This window comes from Mandrillus leucophaeus, unplaced genomic scaffold (assembly GCF_000951045.1).
Source record: "Mandrillus leucophaeus isolate KB7577 unplaced genomic scaffold, Mleu.le_1.0 Scaffold100, whole genome shotgun sequence".
Lineage (NCBI taxonomy): Eukaryota > Metazoa > Chordata > Mammalia > Primates > Cercopithecidae > Mandrillus > Mandrillus leucophaeus.
Genome location: NW_012098099.1, coordinates 3,656,414 through 3,675,781, shown reverse-complemented (window position 1 = coordinate 3,675,781; position 19,368 = coordinate 3,656,414). Strand labels below are relative to the sequence as shown.

At 43.2% G+C, this 19,368-nt stretch overlaps 1 protein-coding gene across 3 annotated transcripts in view; it reads right to left on the bottom strand.

The window, feature by feature from the left end:
- The window catches only part of AOAH (acyloxyacyl hydrolase (neutrophil)), a 221,139-nt gene that overhangs the window by 77,892 nt on the left and 123,879 nt on the right, over positions 1 to 19,368 (bottom strand). For all 3 annotated transcript variants that reach the window (XM_011972914.1, XM_011972918.1, XM_011972925.1), the window contains one exon: positions 3,166 to 3,257. In XM_011972914.1, the coding sequence (XP_011828304.1) occupies positions 3,166 to 3,257 (92 nt within the window). The remainder of the gene's footprint in view (positions 1 to 3,165; positions 3,258 to 19,368) is intronic.

The following is a 19,368-nucleotide window of genomic DNA, read 5'->3' as shown; positions in this document are numbered from 1 at the left end:
TGAGAGGAACAGCCAGGGAGCTTGGGGTCCCACAAACACAAAGAAAGAAAAGTTCCTGCAGGGGAGGTGAACAACCAGCTACAGTGTGTGCCTCAGAAATACAACAGGTAAGGGCAGGACTTAGAGTCAACACTAAGGAAGTTGCTTCAGTAGACTATGCGTTTTTTGTAAGTAGTAATAGAGAACTGAATACAAAAAGGTACTAGGTCAATAAAGACTAGCTCAGGATAGAGATGATTTTCATATAAGCCATACCTAGATGATCACTTACTTTGTGAGATGGCGTCAGAATTTCTCCGCATAATGCTTATGAGTTAGAAACCATTCATGTCTGAAGACTCTCAACTTTTACTCTTCCCCTTACCCCATTATCATGCTTGATGGAAGATCCTGTCTGCCTGCTGGGCACTGATCAGGATGATGGGTAGAAACTTCTGCAAGATTGGAGAGCTAGTGGGATTTTACACTGATAAGGGAGTAAACCCCTGGTGGGAGGACAGAACAGATGCAGAAAGGAAAAGGGAGCTTTCCTTCTCATCTCCCAACAGAAACTAAGAACAACCGAACAGAGTCTGGGAGCAGGAGCTAAGTGTGGGTCAAGTTTCGGGGAAGTTTAGATTTAGGAAATGCAGGGCAACTACTGGTGTGTGTGAGCTGTAAGTAGAAAGAAACGAGGAAACACATTTTTATCTGTTTGCTGGGCATAGTGAGTGGATTCCTCTTTCATTCCTTGAGTGACTCCAGTAAAGATTTAAACTACTTGGAAATTAATTTTAAATATTGGATTGGTATTTCTATTATGGCAACTTCATGGGGCCAAAAGGTAGTTGAGGTTTATAGAGTCAATATGTAAAAATTTCAGCTTTCATTAAAGGCACAGTAAACTGTTCATTGTTCATACATAACTAATTCTTTTTGTTATTGTCATAAAAGCCTTGATTGAGAGAAAATTCCAGATACTTTTATTGAGAGATGACTAGACTGGGTGGAGGGCACTTAAACATATCTATTTTTTTCTTTTCTGATGTTGACATCCGGGGGATGACCAAGGTTCTCTCTTCCATAAACCTGCTTTGGCTGGGTTATCTCTGGATGTGTTCCAGGTAAAGACAACAAAGGCTGTAGCAGAGGGAAGAGGGGACTGAGGCTGGGGCTCAGGAGGTTCCAGATGTCTGGGCTTATGGGGACCCTAAGGAGGCATATGATGGGTCAGTGAAACAGGGCAGGCCACACCTCCACATGGGGAGGACTTCTTTGGTTCTTAGTCATTTCTCCATCCCATAGCTATGTTCTCACACAGAGTACAATGGTTAGAGTGAGCCATGTTCCCACGCAAAGAATAAAAACAACACAAAGTTTGGGAGTTGTGGGCTAGAAGCATTCTTGCTCCCCAAATTATGGGAGGCAAGAACATGTCTTTGTTATGATATGACATAAAGTTCCGTGAAAACAGACCTTACCACTCTTGGCTGAGCAACCTTGGTCAAGATTCTTGTTCTGTCTATTTGCTCTTGGATCTCTCAACCACAAATGCAGAGACTAATACCCCCTACCTCACAAGGAGGTTAAATGAGAGAATATCTATACAACACTCAGTAAATGCTTGGCATATAGTTACTTCTTACTTCTCAAAGGTTACTTCCTACTATCCGTATTAGTAAGTATTTTAGTATTTTTACACTAATGACAAAGACTAGCCTTTAAAAAAAAACATGATTAAGTTTGAAAAGGTGTAACTACACTGGAAAACACATCTCCTTGGCTTTCCCTATATTCACAGGTTATTTCTATGTCAATATGAGTACGTTTCCCTGAAGGTCAGTTATCTTCCTAATTTCTTCTATACCCCTTTTATCACCCCAGTCTCCCGTGCGTTACCCCCCAAAGGAAGTGACTATTGATCACTTCCACGAACTCTTTTTCCTCGGAGCCCCATGGCTCTGTGGGAGACCTGTCATTGCTATATCTCCCTTGCATTACCATTATTTGTTCACTTGTCTCATCTGCCTTAATTGCAATTGACTACAAAGATGGGACAAGCCTTACTTACCTTTAAATGAACACCTGTAACATATGTGCCTGGTTAGGTGGTAAGTATTTAAGAAATATTTTTAAAGCAGATGAGTAAAAATCATCAAATAAATTATTCATGGCATGCGATGTCCTTTGTTCATCAGAACAATTGCTTGTTAAAATAATTAATGTCTGTCCCTTGGGGGCATTCCTGTTCCTTACAGATTTGGGTAAATCATGCCCCATGTACACGTGCCCTCCTCACAGTTCTCATGGCTTATCTCATGGTGCTTTCCAGCCTTCTGGCGTTGTTGCCTGAGTCAGAGAGGGGCTTTCTAGCTGGTTCTGTCCTGCCTTTAGACCTAAAATCAAAGCTCTACCCTTTCTTCTTTTTTACACATGGAAGCCATTCATTTGCCATCTTCCTTGTGCTTATTAACTGTCATAAATGTTTAGGGGATGTTTGGAGAGAAATTACTTCTCATATCTGTGACATTCTACCATTCAAATACTAACTAGGCCCTGCTTACCTTCCAGAGATCAGACAAGATCTGGTGTGTTCAGGGTGGGATGGCCATAGACTCATATCTGTGACTTTCTACCATGTTAGGGACACTTGCCAAGTCTCACCAGCATCACAGGTGTCCCTGCCAAGTGGGGCTCTGGGAAGCAGACCTCAGGCCTTAACACCAAGGCATATGTAGTGAATTGGGTTTGTGTGTCACTCAAACTCACCAGGCCTGGTCTCTACAAATCTGGGGCATTAAAGCCAGGATGATTCTAGGACCTTGAAAAGTGCCAATTAGCTTCAGCCATTATCTTTATAAATACTAATTTCTGAGAACAAATAATCAAGTAAACTTTGTTTTTCCTTGAATCAGAAAATTTCAGTGATGTGTTCAGTATATTCCATCAGAGGTAAACTATGGAACTCCACTCCCACTCTGCCCATAGCAGGAATATGCTTTTCTTGCCAGCACTGCTAAAATGCAATTTGCATTACATCCTACTGTATGGTGGATGAATTCAAGTTCATGTTCTAGAAGCAGTTCCTAATAATTCTCGTTTCAACATCTTGGGAGCAACTCCCATCTCTTGTTCTTTCTTTACACAGATGTATTGAAATGTCTGAGGGCATGCAAAGACCCTTACCCAACAGTGGAGTCCAGAAATCCTGTAACACCAGAGAGTTGGGGCCAGTCGAGCTCATCGGTAAGGGCTGTTGGTAGATTGATGAAAGAGTTCTAAGGAAAACAATAAAGTAGCAATTATCAAAATGGTCATTTATTTCCTAAAGGTAATAAGAAAATTCATGGCCTGAGCATCGCTCTCTGTCTGTCTGCCTCCCACTCTCAATCTCTCTTTTTAAGGGCTTTTGGTATTCAAGGCAGATGCCTCTAACCTTCAGCTTCATCAGGGAAGTCACAATGATCAGCACTACCCTTGACCTGTCTTCTACTGAGCTCTTGCGAAACATGCAGGACATTTGGCATCTCAAGCACTTGGGAGGGATGCTTCAGCAGACTGAACTTCCCACTCTTACATTTTCTGAGATTTTCTCCATTTTGCAGTTTAGGCCATCAGAAAGTCAATCATCTGAAAAGTAATTAATCTGAAAAATAATGCCCTATCCCTCAGAAAAAAATGCCTTCCCTGGGTTCAAAGCTATGGCCTTAAGGCATTAAGGTGGTGCCCTCTGACCTTCCTGGGGGGTCTCAGACATTTTAGAGAATCTAACTGTGGTTCCTTTCCCCACAAAAATGCACATGTATTTAACCTGGCCTATGATTTCAGGAGGCTCATGGACCCCCTGCAACTCCTGCACAATTTGTCAAGAACTCCTGATACAAAGTGTTGACAAAAATAGGATTCATTTGAACCACATTTCTATGGCTTGTGCAAAATCAGCAAAGAAAAATGTGATGAGCTACAACCTCGTATTGTTCCTTTTATGAGTGACTTCTGGGACTAATCTCTCCTGTGGTCTAATTTTTAGAAAAAGCGTATCTAAATTGGTATGTTTGGAATAGGGCTGCCAGATTTAGCAAATAAAAATAAAGGGTGCCAGGCAGGTGCTGTGGCTTGTGCCAGTAATCCCAGCACTTTGGGAGGATTGCTTGAGCCTACGAGTTTGAAACCAGCCTGGGCAACATAGGTAAAATTGGTTTCCACAAAGAATAACAAATTAGCTAGGTATGATGGCATGTGCCTGTGGTCCCAGCTTCATGGGAGGCTGAGACAGGAGGATTGCTTGAGCCCAGGATGTCAAGGCTGCAGTGAACCATGATCACACCACTGTACTCCAGCCTGGGCAATAGAGTAAGACTCTGTCTCAAAAATAGATAAACACATACATAAATAATAAAGGATGCCCAGTTAAGTTTGAATTTCAGGCAAACAAGGAATAATTTTTTGGATTAGTATGTCTCATGCAATGGTTGGAATATACTTATACTTGAAAAATTTGTTGTTTATCCTAAATTCAAATTTGACCGAGTATCTTGTATTTTATCTGGGCATCTTTCTTTGGATAAAACCTTTAAAAGCCAATATTCCTTTTTTGCCTTCACTGACAGGAAGCCTCCATGAGTGGCTGCAAGAAGCCTCTGTATTTCTCAATATTGAAAATCCATGTTCCCTTTGGGTAAACGTGAAAACCTTGAGTCCTCCTTTAATGCTATTTTAAAATTTAAAATAAATTAAAGTATATCTAAAGACAAGCACGTCAAAGCAATTGTAGTTTTAGCACAATTTTCCAAATGGCACATGCCCCTGATCTCCTGCTTTTTTCCTCATCCGTGAAGATCCCTCTCCTAAAGAGACTCTGATGCTAGAGGCTGTGAGGGAAAGAAAAGCCATTAACCCCTTGAAAATATGTCTTTATTGTTCTTTCTTATTGCAAGGTAGTACATGGGTTTGTTTTAGAAATGCAAACATAATCACTTACAATGCAGAAATGAAAGCCCCCCATCACCTTCCCCTAAGAGATAACTCTAGTGAGATAACCATGGTTAACTATTTGTGTCGTATATACAACAGTTTATATGTGAAATCTACCACAAATCTTTAAACTGGGAAAAACTCAATCCTCCTACTTTCAGAGAGACAGAGAATGAGAACTCAAAATAAATAAAATGCAAATTTATATTTCTTAATTGTGGACTGTTATGGGTTGAGTTATGTTTCTCAAAAAGATGTGTTGAAGTCTTCACCCCACCTCCCACTTCAGAATGTGACCTTGTTTGGAGTTGTTGCAGATGTAACTAGTTAAGAAGAGGTCACACTGGAATAAGATGGGCCCCCTATGACTGGTCCTTATAAAACAGGAGGAAGAGACAGAAACGAAGACACGGCGGGAAGGCCACGCAACGGTGGAGGCAGAGATTTGAATGATGCTTCTGTAATCCAGTTAATGGCAAAGATTGCCAGCTGTCACCAGAAGCTGGAAGACAGGCATGGAATAAATGTTCTCACAGACTGCCAAGAAGGAACTAACCCTGCTGACATCTTGATCTCAGACTTCCAGCCTCCAGAATTCGGGGACAATCCATTTATGGTGCTTCCAGCCACCTAGCCTGTGGAACTTTTATATGGCAGCCAAGGAAACTAATACGTGGCTTGAATTGGACAATATGCTTGTTGCTTTTGTTATTCAAAGGACTAAGACATGAACCCCTTTACTGTGTTTACTTTCAAAATAATTCTTAGAACAAACAAATGTGTTCAAAAGCAGCAGTCATCCTGTGATATCCTGTATATTTTCTGCAGGTCTCTGAGCTTCCTCTGCTCCTCCTTCTTCAATTGCCTCCTCCTTCCACACATGCCATGAAACCTCCATCCTTATTCTTATCCTAAGTGTGATTTCCAGCACGGTTGGGGCTGGAAGAGGGAGGAGATGGTCAGGAAGTATGGCGTCCTGGGATGCACTTGTATTAATGATGATTTATCCTCTTTAAAGAACCAGAAACAACCCCATGGAAAGAAAGCTCCCAGTAAATCTTGGAGGACCATGCAGTCTCAGTGACCGGTACTCTGTCACCCCTTAGCATTCAGCACCCACCATTTTCTGCTCAAAACTCCACCATTACTGTGACTCAGTTATTCTGTTTGGGTTTCTATTTCTCCTGCCACTATAAAGCAAAACTTTTCTCTGTGTTTTATCTTATTTTTCCCTACATCTTTCTGCTTACAATGTGTGTTCACTGTAGGATTTGAGAATATTCAATTCTGCCAGACAAGACAAGAAAAACAAATAGAATGGATGAAACTCACAAGATATGTTAAGCAGAGATAGTGAGTAAGCAAGTGGCTTGTGAGATGCAGGCAGAATTTATGAGCTGTGTTGAGTCAGTAACCTGCAAAACACGTTGAAATGTACAAGAATGATAGTTCTTTTCCACCCCACTCCCTCACCTTTTTCTCTGTCATCTGTGCAATGGTAACTCCAGACTTGGGAAACTGGATGAGGAACTAGGTTTCTGATTCTGTCTGGGTCTGCTCTCCCTTTCACAGGAAGGAGTTAGACAAGAACTATGCAGGCATAGAGATACCCTCTGTAGCCTGGCACACTAAGGGAGGGGTAAATAATTCTGAAGTGTGCCAGCAAAGTAGAGAAAGGGCTTTGCTCTAGAAATCAGGTGATCTGTCTTCTATGTCTAGCTTTACAAACACAGAGAAGAAACACAAATCAAGAAAACTCCATGATTGGCTCTGACACCACAGGAAATAGGTTCCGTACCCCCTGTAGCCCTCATTCTCAGTCAGGGGTGGGTGATGAAGTTCTTGTCTTCAGTGGCGGAAGACGGGATGTTGAGAGGAGGGGTAGGGTAGGTGGGAAAACGGCAGGCAATCCTGTCTTGAGAAGTGGAATCTCCATGTTCCTAACGTTCTCCAAGCTCAGTTCTCTCTGGATCAATCTGAAGAAATGGGGCTCAGCTACCTGGGAGATTCCTGGAATCCTTGCTGATATCTCGGAAACCACAGTCAGCCTTGGAATCATCCCCAACAGGATTTCAGCTGGAGTGGACAGTGGCTGGTGCTGAATCACAACTGGGGCCAGGGTAAGTTTGCATTCCTCAGCGGGAGCCCTGGAAGGCCCAGGCAGACCAGCTGCATAGGTTTATCCTGGTCATTCGATTAACCTCAAAATATAGCAAGCCTGTGCTTTCCTGGTTGAATGTTTTAGACTTCACTTCTGATGTTAAGCCAAGGTTTTACTGTCATTAGTGTGCAAACTTGGGGAAGATGTATTTCAGTTTCAGTATCTTCAATGGCTATAGAAATATCACCTTATTTACTTCAGCAAGACTGTGGGGAAGACCAAAAGACAGTCGGAAGCAGGTTGACAAGTCAGAGCCCTACTATGTGAAGCATCTTGTTTAGGGCAGACCACTTAGTGTCCCTTTCCAAGTGAACTGTCCCAGGTTTAAGAGGAGTGACATTTATTTGTTTGCCAGATAATAGAAGAGGTTTGAGCAGACCAATAGAAGCCTGGCATATTTTTTTCCTTAGTAAATTTGGTAGATAAAAATGAAAAGCAGTGGCTATTAATAGCAAATGTTTTATAGACCCTAGCAAAAAGAGAATGTTTAAGTCCTATCACATTAAACACTAAAAGCTTTATTCATGCAACATTATATCCAAGATATTTCAGGCATTTGAGGCAGGAGGAATGCAAATTCAGATTTTCCTCATCAACTCCTGCTTATTCCTCTTGAGCATTTATGTTCTTAGGAAACTAGTTTTAAATGTACCTTAAATGTACATATGTGAAAAAGACTGAATATTTACCAAGAAAAATTTTCCAAACTTAAAGAGCATGAGCAACCTAGTGAGTGTTAGATCACTACTGCATTGCTTCAAAATTTCTTCTGACCTTTATCAATGATAGATATTTATTTTTATGGCATAGTTGGCACGTGTATACTATTTTGTGTAATATTTCATTTAATGTTTCCCTGTACGTGGGCAGGTGTGTGCGTATTTCCATGCATCGACAAAGCCCACTGGTTCCCATTTTTGATGGATATTTAGTAAATACAATAATTTGAATTTGGTAATATTTTAAGCCCTAACTTCAGCAAGCAATTGATGTTCTTAAAGCTTTGTTGCGTGGGAGAAAGAGAGTAATGACACCAATCCCTCATTCATCTGATTCTGCCAGTCTTCCAGCAAAGCAGGCAGTATCCTCAGTGCCTTCCTTCACTATTTACATTTGGGCTCTCTCCATCCTGCACTGCTGTGGACAATCTGCACAGTATATTCCCTTTTCTATTACACGTACCTGCATTAGACCTGAATTGATTATTTTCAAACAGTACAAAGTCACGTGGAGGAATCTAAGTAACCACTGTTGGAAAAGGATGAAAAATGTCATCACCAGTTAAATAAGCATTGTTTTATCCATTCCCCAGAATTAAAGTCTCAAAGCACATGGGGAATTGTTACTTTACCAAAAAAAAAAAAAAAGAAAAGAAAATAGCTCTTGGGTTGGTATTTTTAATAATGCTGGAGAGTTTCAAGGCCTGGGAATCAGAGACAAGGGCTACCTGCTTAACATTGGGACCATAGGTCTCCCAGTTCCACTAGCTGGCTTCTCGGCTCCTCCTCCATCTGTCCTGCAGTGGTGCCTGCAGAAGGTAAGCAGAGTTCCTCCTGCTTTCTGTCTCTCAGTCCCACCGTGCCACCACACCACCTCCCATCTGCTCAAGTCCCCACCCCTCCCATCACCTTAGTGCCTTTATTGTGGGAACACCACATTATGCAACTTTCTGAGCCTTCCTTGGCCCTCACACACACTTTCCTGCCCGACTCCCATTTCTGTAGCCTCTGCTACATGAATCTGTCCTATAAATAAATGTCTACTTATTCACGATGCTTGGATGTGCTGTTTCCTAGATAACTTGCATTAAGCCAGAGTGGGGAAGGGAACTAATTCTGGGTTCCCCTTATGTGCCAGGCACTGAGACAGGAAACTTGCACAAATTGTTCAATTCAATGACACAACTCTATGAGGCAGCCTTCCTCCCTCCTCTCCTCTCTCTCTCCCTTCTACAAACACTTTAGAGCAACTAACATGTATCAGATTGGATATTCCCTCTAATAAAGAACAAGTACTCATACCTCAGACAAACAGCAGCAAATTAAATGACCAACCCTTAACCCAGTGAGAATCTCTGGGAGGACCTCGCTTATGAAGGGCACCTTCCCTTGTTGATTCAGGCCCCTGGAGGACTTCTGTGTTTTCTGTTGTTAAAAGAATCCCTTATGCAGGGCAGCGCAGGGCCCAGGACTGCTCTGGTCTGAATTCAGAGTGGGTCTGGATGACTTGCCAAGGTCATAGATCTGGTAAATAGCAGGCCTGGGGTTTATACCCAGGTTCTGGTGAAACAAGAAAGGGAGAGGCTTCCCATAGCCCACTTGTATCTGCTCCTTGCTTTGCCCCCAAGCAGCCAAATCCCAAAAAATGACAAAATGGGCCAAGCTGGGCTAGACAGTCCTTGAACATAAGGCTTCCTGGTTGCGTGTTTAGGGGGTAGTCTCCCAGATACTGCTTTGGGTGAAAAGTTCTGAAGTCCACAGATGATTTGAGAGCTGCCGCCATCTTTTCCTTCTCTCTTTCTCTTGTAGGGAGGCCGTGTCTAATTTATGAAGAGTGGAGAATGAATATTTTGGGGACAAATACGGAAACCATATGTGACCCTACACAGAAACCCACACACACCTTACTCTTCTGCACTCAGGGCCTGTCTGGCCTGACACACCCCGGGGAAAGGCCCCCAGGGAGATGGCACACACCACTGCTCTGGAGGTCTGTCTTCCAGTGGGGCCTGGCAGATGAAGTTCTGGGAGAATGTAGAGAGGATACATCATCTGGTTTCTGCCTCTGTCATCTCAGGCTTAACTGGATTAGGTAGCACAGTTCTCATAAACTAAGGATTTAATATAGACAACTTCAAGAAAGTAATTTAACTCTGTGCATTTGATTTGTAAACCATATAATCTCCCTTGCAGTGAGATGAGTCTCATATTGAGGGAAAGTCCCTGTGGCCCTATGATTCATTACACACACAGAGGCACACAGAGGAAAAGAGGGATGGACAGAGGGGGAAGGGGAAGGGGAGGGGAGAGGGAGAAACATCAGGCACCAGACTGTGCTGGGCACTCTGTTGGACATCATCCCAGGCAGCCGTGGGCTCCTTCTTCATGGGACTCGCCGTTCTAGAGAGGCACAGACAATAAACACTTCCCATCTGGGTAACCTAGAACCCTTTCCTTAACCCTTCTGTGCTTCAGTTTCATTACCAATAAAAATAACTTAATAATAGTACCTATCTCATTGGGTGGTTGAGAGAATTAAAAAAGATAATCTATGCATGACATTTAGACTTGTAAGAACTCAATAAAAGTTGGTTGTTAGTCGTATTAAGGGCAGTCCAGAGTACTGTGTCAGTACATAGAAGGGACATCTGTCCCACATCTGGGGCTTTCAAGAAAGGAATCTTGAAGGAAGATTCCTTATCTAATGTGTGAGTCCTGGAAGGCTAGGAAGAGAGAATCAAGCACAGAGGGGCCAGGGGGAAATAGTTCCAGCATTGCTAACACCGCATGCAAAACCCCAGGGCTAAATTCATCATGTCATGTCCAAAGGAGACCAACAAACACCAAGCATTGCAGTTATACATTTTCATGTAACAGGTAGCCCCCAAATTTAGTGACTTAAAATATACTACACACCAGCAGACCAGTAGCAATAACTGCTCAGCACCTGGTACGATGCTTATTTGATGTACATTCAACTTCAGTGAAATAAGTCATTTTCAGGGAAAAAGTAGAGTGTTTCCTCTTCGACCCTCTGCCAGTCCAAAAGCTTATGGGGGCAGTGAATAAACAATCAAATAAAAAATTCTAGCAGCATATGACACGTAAATACAAAGAGGACAAAATGGCAAATAATACTCCATGTTTCATCATTTTGCTTGAATGTAGCTCTTTTTATTTATTTATTTTTACCTTGTCAGCTCCTCTTAGTTTCTTTCCTTTCCTTTTCTATTATTTATTACTTAAGCTCTAACTCTATGATTTATTTATTCAATGAATGAGTCGAGGGATGCATTTCTCTCACTGCCGCATACCAAATGAGAACGCATTGTACAGTTAAACTCTTTCTACTGAATTCCCTTCCTTCCATTGTTTTTTCCCCCCCAGGGTGATTGAATAACTTTTTTTAGATTCATAAAAGCAAGAAAACAAGAGTATAAAATATCCTCTTCATATACAGAGATAACCACAAATCAATTCTTTTCTAAGGCCATTGAAACAAACAGAAAAAACAAATTCCTCCAAGGGCCAGAAATGAGCACGAAGAGGTACACATCCTCGAAGCTGGTTCTTCTAATACCTTTGATTCTGTAAAAGTTTAGTCATTTCTAAAACAGCCAGACTGCAATTTGTCTGGGATGTGGGTAGTTTTTCTTTTTGGGGGGTAATAACTGGAATTTGATACTGGAAGTCCAAGGTCAAGTTACAGAGGGGAAAGTGGAGAAGACCTCACTGGGGCCACCTGCTCACCAGGACTGACCTGGGCTCTTGTTCCCCATGACTGTGATCATAAATGACGATCTCATTTTCTTTCTCTCCTCTCTTTCACTTTATACCAAGAGGCGGTCCTAAAACCTTGCCATTCCATCCCTCTGGGCATACACATCTGCTGGCCCCGGGTGACTGCAGCAACCTCTGGCCAGGGGCCCTGCCTCCTCACTGTCTTCCTACATCTTCAGTAGTGTTTCCCAGAGTCTCATAGGGAGCTTCTTTGAAGTACAGATCCTGATTGGGTAGGTTTGTGGTGGGGCCCTAGAATCTCATTTTGAATAAGTGCCCTACATGACTGCAATGACTGGCCACGAAGGGAAACCCTAATCTGCAGGCTTCTGTAGCTATTCAATGTCATCCTCCACCACAAGGAATCTCCATGTCCCCAACCTCTCCTGACAGCCCCCCTCTCCTACCCCCCTCAACAACCTGGGTCCCCCTGAACCTACCCCTACCACCTCAGACCTCCAGGTCTCTCCACAAGCTCTTCCTCCAGCTCCACTGTCTTGACTGCTCAGTTGCTAATCAACAGCCAAGAGTTGGCTACATCTGGACTTCCTCTCAGAGCCTTCCTCACCTGCCCTGGCCTTTCTCTCTTAGGCATCCTCTTCTAGGTCTCATGGAAGCTTGTGCATGCCTAGTTGATTGCACCTAACCCTCTAGCACTAGGGCAGGGGCTGGCAAACTGTTTCTATAAAGGACTAGACAGTAAATATTTCAGGTTTGTAGGCTGTTTGGTCTGGTACGATGCTTATTCGATGCACATTCAACTTCAGTGAAATAAGTCATTTTCAGGGAAAAAGTAGAGCATTTCCTCTTTGACCCTCTGCTGGTCCAAGAGTCCAACCTCTGAGGTTTCTCTTTCTCTCTGTCGTGATTGCTCAGTTCTGCTGTTGTCATAGACAATATGTAAATGAATGGGCATCGCCGTGTTCCAGTGAAACTTAGTTTACAAAATCAGGGAGGGCAGCGTCTGGCCCAACAGCCATAGTTTTCTGACCTCTACTCTAGGATCCAACAGACTCAGTTTGTATCTGGGCTCTATGTTTAACCTTTGTCAGTTAGCTAAACTTGCTAAGTCTCAGTTTCTTTATCTATAACATACATATAATAGTAGAGTCATTTCAGTATTGTCTTAGTCCCTTTCCTGCTATAGTCCATATTCTGCTATATTTTCTCAGTCCATAGTCTGCTATAGCAAGATACCTTTATAATTTGTAATTTATAAACAACAGAAATTTATTGTTCACAGTTCTGGAGACTGGGAAGTTCAAGATCAAGGTGTTGGCAAATCTGGGTCTGGTGAAGGCCTCTGCTTCGTAAATGGTGCCTTGTTGCTGCATTCTCACATGGGGGCAAGGGAGTTCTTTTACAAGAGCACCAATCCCAGCCATGAGGATGAAGCCCTGATGACTTAATCCCTTCTCATTGGCCCCACCTCGTCATACTAACAGTGGGTATTAGTTCCAACATACGAATTTTGGGGGACACCAACATTCAGACCATTGCAAGTATTAAATAAGATAATGCTAAATAGGATACTTGGTATTTGGTAAGCACATGGTAATATTTGCTTTATATTATTATTATTATTATTACTGTTGTTGTTAATTATTGTGAGCTTATTTATCTTCCCAGCTAGACTTTACATTTTCTGAAGCTGAGCTGGTGCTTTTCACTTCCAGAGCCCCAGTTATCCACCTTTATCTATTTCTCTGTTTTTAATAATAGAACAGTGATAGTTGGGCATAGGGCTGCCCAGCCACGGACTGCAATTCTTAGTCTCTGTTGCAGCCTGGTGTGGCCATATGACTAAGTTCTGGACAATGGGGTGTGAGAAAGAAGTGATATTTACCACCATCGTGCCAACTTCTCCCAAGGGATGTATGCGCCTTCACTTGGTCTTTTTTCTTCTCTCCAGGTGACAGGTGGCAGGATTAGGGGCAGCTACCTCGGACCCCAGGATGAAAGCTGCATGTTGAGGATGATCTAACTTTCCCCCAGCCCTGGACTGCTTCCCTCTGGATTACTACATAAAAGGAAACACTTTCATCTTAAGTCACCAAATCTGGGACTCTGTGACCACAGCTGAGCCCATATCCTGCCCTGTTAAGAAGAGCTGATGCATCTACTCATTCTTGTTGGCTCTGAAATACATGTTACCAACATGAGATCATGACCTCTTTGCTGCTTTCTGCTCTGCTTTCCTTTGAGCTCTTTAGCAGTCAGGCTTAGCGATGCTATCTTCAGTTTCTGCCTCTGGAATCTTTGGACTTTGTACTTCATGCATGCTTTTCCTTATATTCCTCCAGGATTGTGGTTTAGCTCATCACTCTGCCCAAACTCCAAACCATTTCCTTGAGTAGAAATTCTGTATGATTTCCCTAGGAAATTATGTAGAATCCAGTCTTGCCCCCTAGATATTTGACTAGAGCTGGGCTGGATAATCTCTGCTTACTCCCACTCCGTCTAAGGAATTGCATGGAAGGAATTAGTTGAAAAAAAAAATGAATGAACAGTGTATGACAATTAATTCCAACCACCCAACATTATTTTTAAATGATGGAATTTTCTCTTTCCATATCCCAATGAACTTGAGATTCTAGGTGTTTCCCCTGTGATGAGTAATTTCATGAGCTCCATTTGATGGCTAAGGAATGTGGGGGAGAGTGAAGCAGGTGACAGACATAATTAACCAGGGGGCAAGAGATTGTCCTCTAGTTGCAGCAGCAGGCTGGATAGCGCAGGCATTGACGGACTCACACTGCCTCCTGATACCGAAGTATTTCATGTACTGGCAGAGCAGGTGTGTGGGCTGAGTAATTATAAATGCTTTTCAGAAATATGGAATTTGAAATAATTTCCTCTTGTAGTTTTCATACCGACTGGTTTTTGGCTTTTTACTTCTCTCAGAAGGCAGCAGGGCCAAGATGGTGGATGTTTTCAGAACAATGAACCTGGGAGTGCACCCTACATGGCTGGCAGGTGAGAGACCCGGATTCTCACCTTGAGTAGGGAGAGAAGGGCGTCGAGTTGATCAGAATTCAGGAACGGCCCGTCTGGCCTGTTCATGAACAGGGAAAGGAAACGGAAGAACATTCTGTCTCTTGTGGCCTGATTGCTACTGGAGAGCAGAATTCACCATGGTGAACACAACTCTCTTTTTCTGACAGAATCAATGAGAAGTAACTAGGATTGAGGTTTCTCTCCTCATTACCTAACATCTTTAATCCGCTAGCCTGCAAGATGGCTGAGGAGCACAAGATGTAATTTTGTCCAGTTTTACTAAACAATAGCTTTTCTTCGTCTTAAAATATAATAAGAAAGCACTATAATGCTTAGATATTTCTGGAGTCGACATGAAGGTAACTCAGATAGAATTTCCATATTTTGTATGCATCATGAAAATCTTCCACTGTGCTTAAGGGAGGCTTTATGTGCAGTGATAAATCCAGAGAGCGGGAAGCAGGGCGGGTGAGTGAGAGTAGGGTGAGAGCTTCGATACTGTCTGTGCTGTTTGTGGGTTAATAAAGAGTAGCCAAACCTGATATACAAAATCATCTCAACGGGAGAAATGAAGTGCATATAAGTTTGAGAGATGGAACCACTTTGCTCTCAAGTGAATATGCATTTTCAGCAGCTAGATTAAGGATTCATTTTGTCCTTGACACAGCACGAAATTCAATCTGCGTCTACTTACCCTACAGACAACAGCCTGCCAGGGGTCGTGCAAAGATTTTATAATAGGATCGGCAACAGCCTTAGCTAGCAAAATAAACATTTGGGAAATTGTATTTCAGAATCGCTTTTCTCTCCTTGCCCCCTCCCCCAGCCCATCATGCAATTCTGATTCAGTGAAATGCAGCATTTAATATTTTGGAAATAATTTTTGAACAGACGGGGGAAGAGGCAGGAGGGCAGCATCTCTTGCTGGCCTCAATGATCTTTCCACCTCCTCTTCTTTTACAACAAACAGCTCAAGCAGCGATTGTTTTTTCCCTTGAAAGAAAAAAAGAAATAAAACAAAACCAGCACGAAAGTGTTTTTGGATTTGCTCTTCGTCTTCCTTTGACATCTTTCTAAGTTGAGGTCTTTCTTGCGGTTTGAGTAGATTGATTTGAACCTGACTACTGAGGTTTAGATATTTCAGAGAGAAGCTCAGGTTGTTTAAGGAGAAAGAGAGCAGACAGGTCGGAATGAGACTCAGAACCCTTTGTGTCTGTGGAACCATGAGAGAGAGTCTTCATACTGTCTTTATTGAACTACAAATATCTTTCCAGATGAATACACTCCTAATCTAATTAGCTGTAAACAGGGCTCCCGGGTGCCCCACTACTTAAGCAGAGGATGGCAAGAGCAGGAGAGAAGAGGGGCCGCTGCACGGAGAATGCCCGACAGTGGATTCCTTTTCAGCGGATACAGCTGGGATGGGGTCATGTACACACAGACGTGTTTTCTGCCTTATAGGGAGACAAAGGCAAAGAAGTATCAAGTAGCCTCATAGAAGGCACAAGGACCCAGTATAAAACAATGCCCACTTGTTTTTCTATAGCATTTACTGCGCTTGCCAGACAATATGATCAGGTCCTCGGTGCAGCAAAGGAATGGAACGAAACATGTCTGGGCTCCCTGAAGGGTCTTGATTTGTAACATGCATTCCTATCACCAGACCCCAAGGGAGACTCCTGCTGGAGTTTGAGGTCTTTCGCTGGTACATGAGACAGGCAGGACCACAGGGTGCAATGAGACAACTCCTCCCTTTTTCCCACTGCCCACTCATCTGTGGTGCTAATTCATCCCTTGCCCTGGAAGAAAATCCAGACCAGCCCAATTATGCCTGTGCTCATTCTCAGATAACATATACTCTTCTGATTATATTCAATTCCATTTCAGAAAAGAAAAATGTTCAGTCTTCACAATTTTAAGTAAAACTTCTTGCTCCCTCTCCACCCTGGACTTGAGACTGGCCATCTGTACTCAGCATTGGGAATGTGGTCCACTTTCTTTGTCGACTTGGCTAGATTTTCCTTCCACTTGCTGGCTGAGGCTTGCGGTGGAGGGAGAAGAGGTACAGTCAGATGTGATTGCCTCTAGCTGGGCAGATATCCAAAGCTGACTTTCTACAATGAGGGCTGTCGTGGGGCTCTTGAGAGGCACTGTGGAGAACGGGTGACTGAACTTGCCATGGTGGAGTGAGTGCATTCTCTGCACCCCACTAGTCACTTAAGTTTGCTGCTTCAGCCCTGCTCTGCTGGAGGTTAAGCCCTGTGAAGTCACCTTGCCCCTGCAGGCCATCCTCTGCAGGATGTCTAGTGGCCCAGGCTAGCTCTCCCTTCCTGGGGCTCATGTCCTCGTCCACGGCCCATGCTCTTTCTGTCCTGCTGCCTCGGTCATTGCTCTTACATTCCCCATGGGAGTGTCCAACACCAGTCCTCTTGGGGTTAGTCTCTGCAGACCCCTATCCAGTTCTCTTAGTGGCATCTTTACGGTGCAGGGGAAGCACATCCACCTTACCCCACAGGGAGAGCTGAGCCCCACTGTCCCTCTGACACCGGCCATTCCCAGCCTCAACTCTTCTGGACCTTTGACTCTGGAGATAAGCGACAGGTTGTGGAATTGGCTTCACTCCCTTCCTTTGCCGGTTCTGTGGACATGGTCTCATCTTTCACTTGGAAGAAATATGATGGTGGGAAGGTGGGAATAATTTGTCCACATTGGCTAAAATGTAGGTAGAAATAAATAGTCCAATTTTTAACATCCTGTTACAGAAATGATTCCCAATTTCTGACAAGATAGTCATCATTATTTATACTTTACAGATGAGGAAACTAAAGCTCAGAGTAAAGAAGTGAATGTAGGTGGCTCAGCCAGGATTTGAACCCTAGTCTGTTTGAGTCAATGTCTGAGATTATTCTGCATGTAAGTTAGGGGCTTGAGATTCTCCACTGGGCGCTGTCATGACTATGGAGTCAGCTTACGTGATTCTCCTTCCATCAGTAGGGTGGCCAGACATAGACATCTAGTCTTGTCTGAGCCAGTCCGGGTTAATGCCTGTTGTCATGGCATAACTATGGTAGTGATCCCTCTTCTCTCAAAGTGTCCAGTTTGGACAACAAATTATATTCTCACCATAACTATTAATATTAGAAGCTGGTCGGAGGGGGGTCTGGTACAAAGGGACAAAAAGCACCAGAAGTTTCCTAGCAGGGATGGCTCTTTAGTAGTCTCCAAAGGCTGGCTGAGACTCTGTGGGAAGACCTGCAATTGGCAATGAGCTCTAGGCAGTCTCCCCCAGATGCAGGGATGCCGGGGGACAGCCCAAGGTCAACCCCAACCCGGTGAACCATCTGGTTGGGATAGGGTGATGTCTTGAGGAACCCTCATAAAGTATACAGGATGGGAAGGGTGCATCATCCACTGTTGAATCCAGACAGCTTCTGAGTTTGTCCATCTTGTTTCTTCTCCTCTGTGCTTTTCCAGCTTAGCACACTTTCACTAGAATTACAACTAGAATTTTCCTAGCTGCTCTTGCTGCCTGATTCGCCTCTCTCCCCTTCAACCAAATAATTCCATCCTGCCCACTGAAATCAGAGTAAATGTTCTAGAATTCAAATCTGCCCCTTTCTCAGTTTAAAACCCTTCAATGGCTCCTGCTTGCCTTCAGGATAAACTCCAGGCCCTTTGAGATCCGCCTCCCATGCACTTCTCTAGGCTCTTGTCTCACTGTCCCACCTGGTGCTGGATGAGCTTCAGTTCAGCTGCACCGAGCTCCTTCTCAGAAGGCTGGACCCTCTTGCTTTCAAGCCTTTGCCTGTGCTCTTTCCTCTGCTAGGGCACTCCTTCCTAGGTTGGCTGGGACCCAACTACCTCCAGCTCTGTTCCTCTGCTTTGAACACAGCGTCTCTCCCTTCAGGCAGCCTTTCCTCCAGTTTACGGGGAAGCGTGTGCACACTACAGCACTGATGGCTCTAGAGCTGCCACTTGCTCGTCTGCATTGCCCCATGGGGTTTTAAGCTCTATGGGCACCAGGGATCTTTCCATCCTTTTCCCCATTGTCATCAGTCTCATCACAGGGCTTGGCACATAGTAGACCTGGCTAGCATTTGTTGAATTAATTGACACATGAACGGTGCTGTGCTGCTGGGCCTGGAGAGATGTGACTCTAGAATTTTTACCTAAGTTAGAACTGATATTTTGTTTACACTTGCCACAAGCCTGAAAAACCAGACAATGGAAACACGAGGTGTCTGAGCTCAACACACCTCATGCATATTGGCTAAGCTTGGTATTCTTACCTAGGCTGACTCCTTGCACAAATGAAGAGATTCTGTAGATAATAGTTTTTAAAAGTTGGAAGTTTTTTTTTTTTAAAAGGACAATGCTCCATAATAGCAAAATAAATAAATAAAATTAAATTAAAAATGAATCAGTTTAACATCCTGCTATAGGTGAGTGGTTTAGTAGATTATTGCATGGCCCCTGAAAACGACATTATGGAACAGCAATAAATATAATGAGTATAAAAACAAAGTCGTAATGAGGAAGATACCTATGAATTGAATAAAAAGAGAACTGCCAACTGCAAACTTGCTCTTCTTGTACAGCATGATGTGTGTATATATAATACACATATATACATATATGCACATGGGGGCGGAGTGCTGGAAAGAGTGCAAAAATACTGTGAAAAATTTAAGATGGTGGGGTTATTTTTTACTTCTTAAAATTGGCTCTATTATTGGCATTTTAACTTTTTTTTAAAAA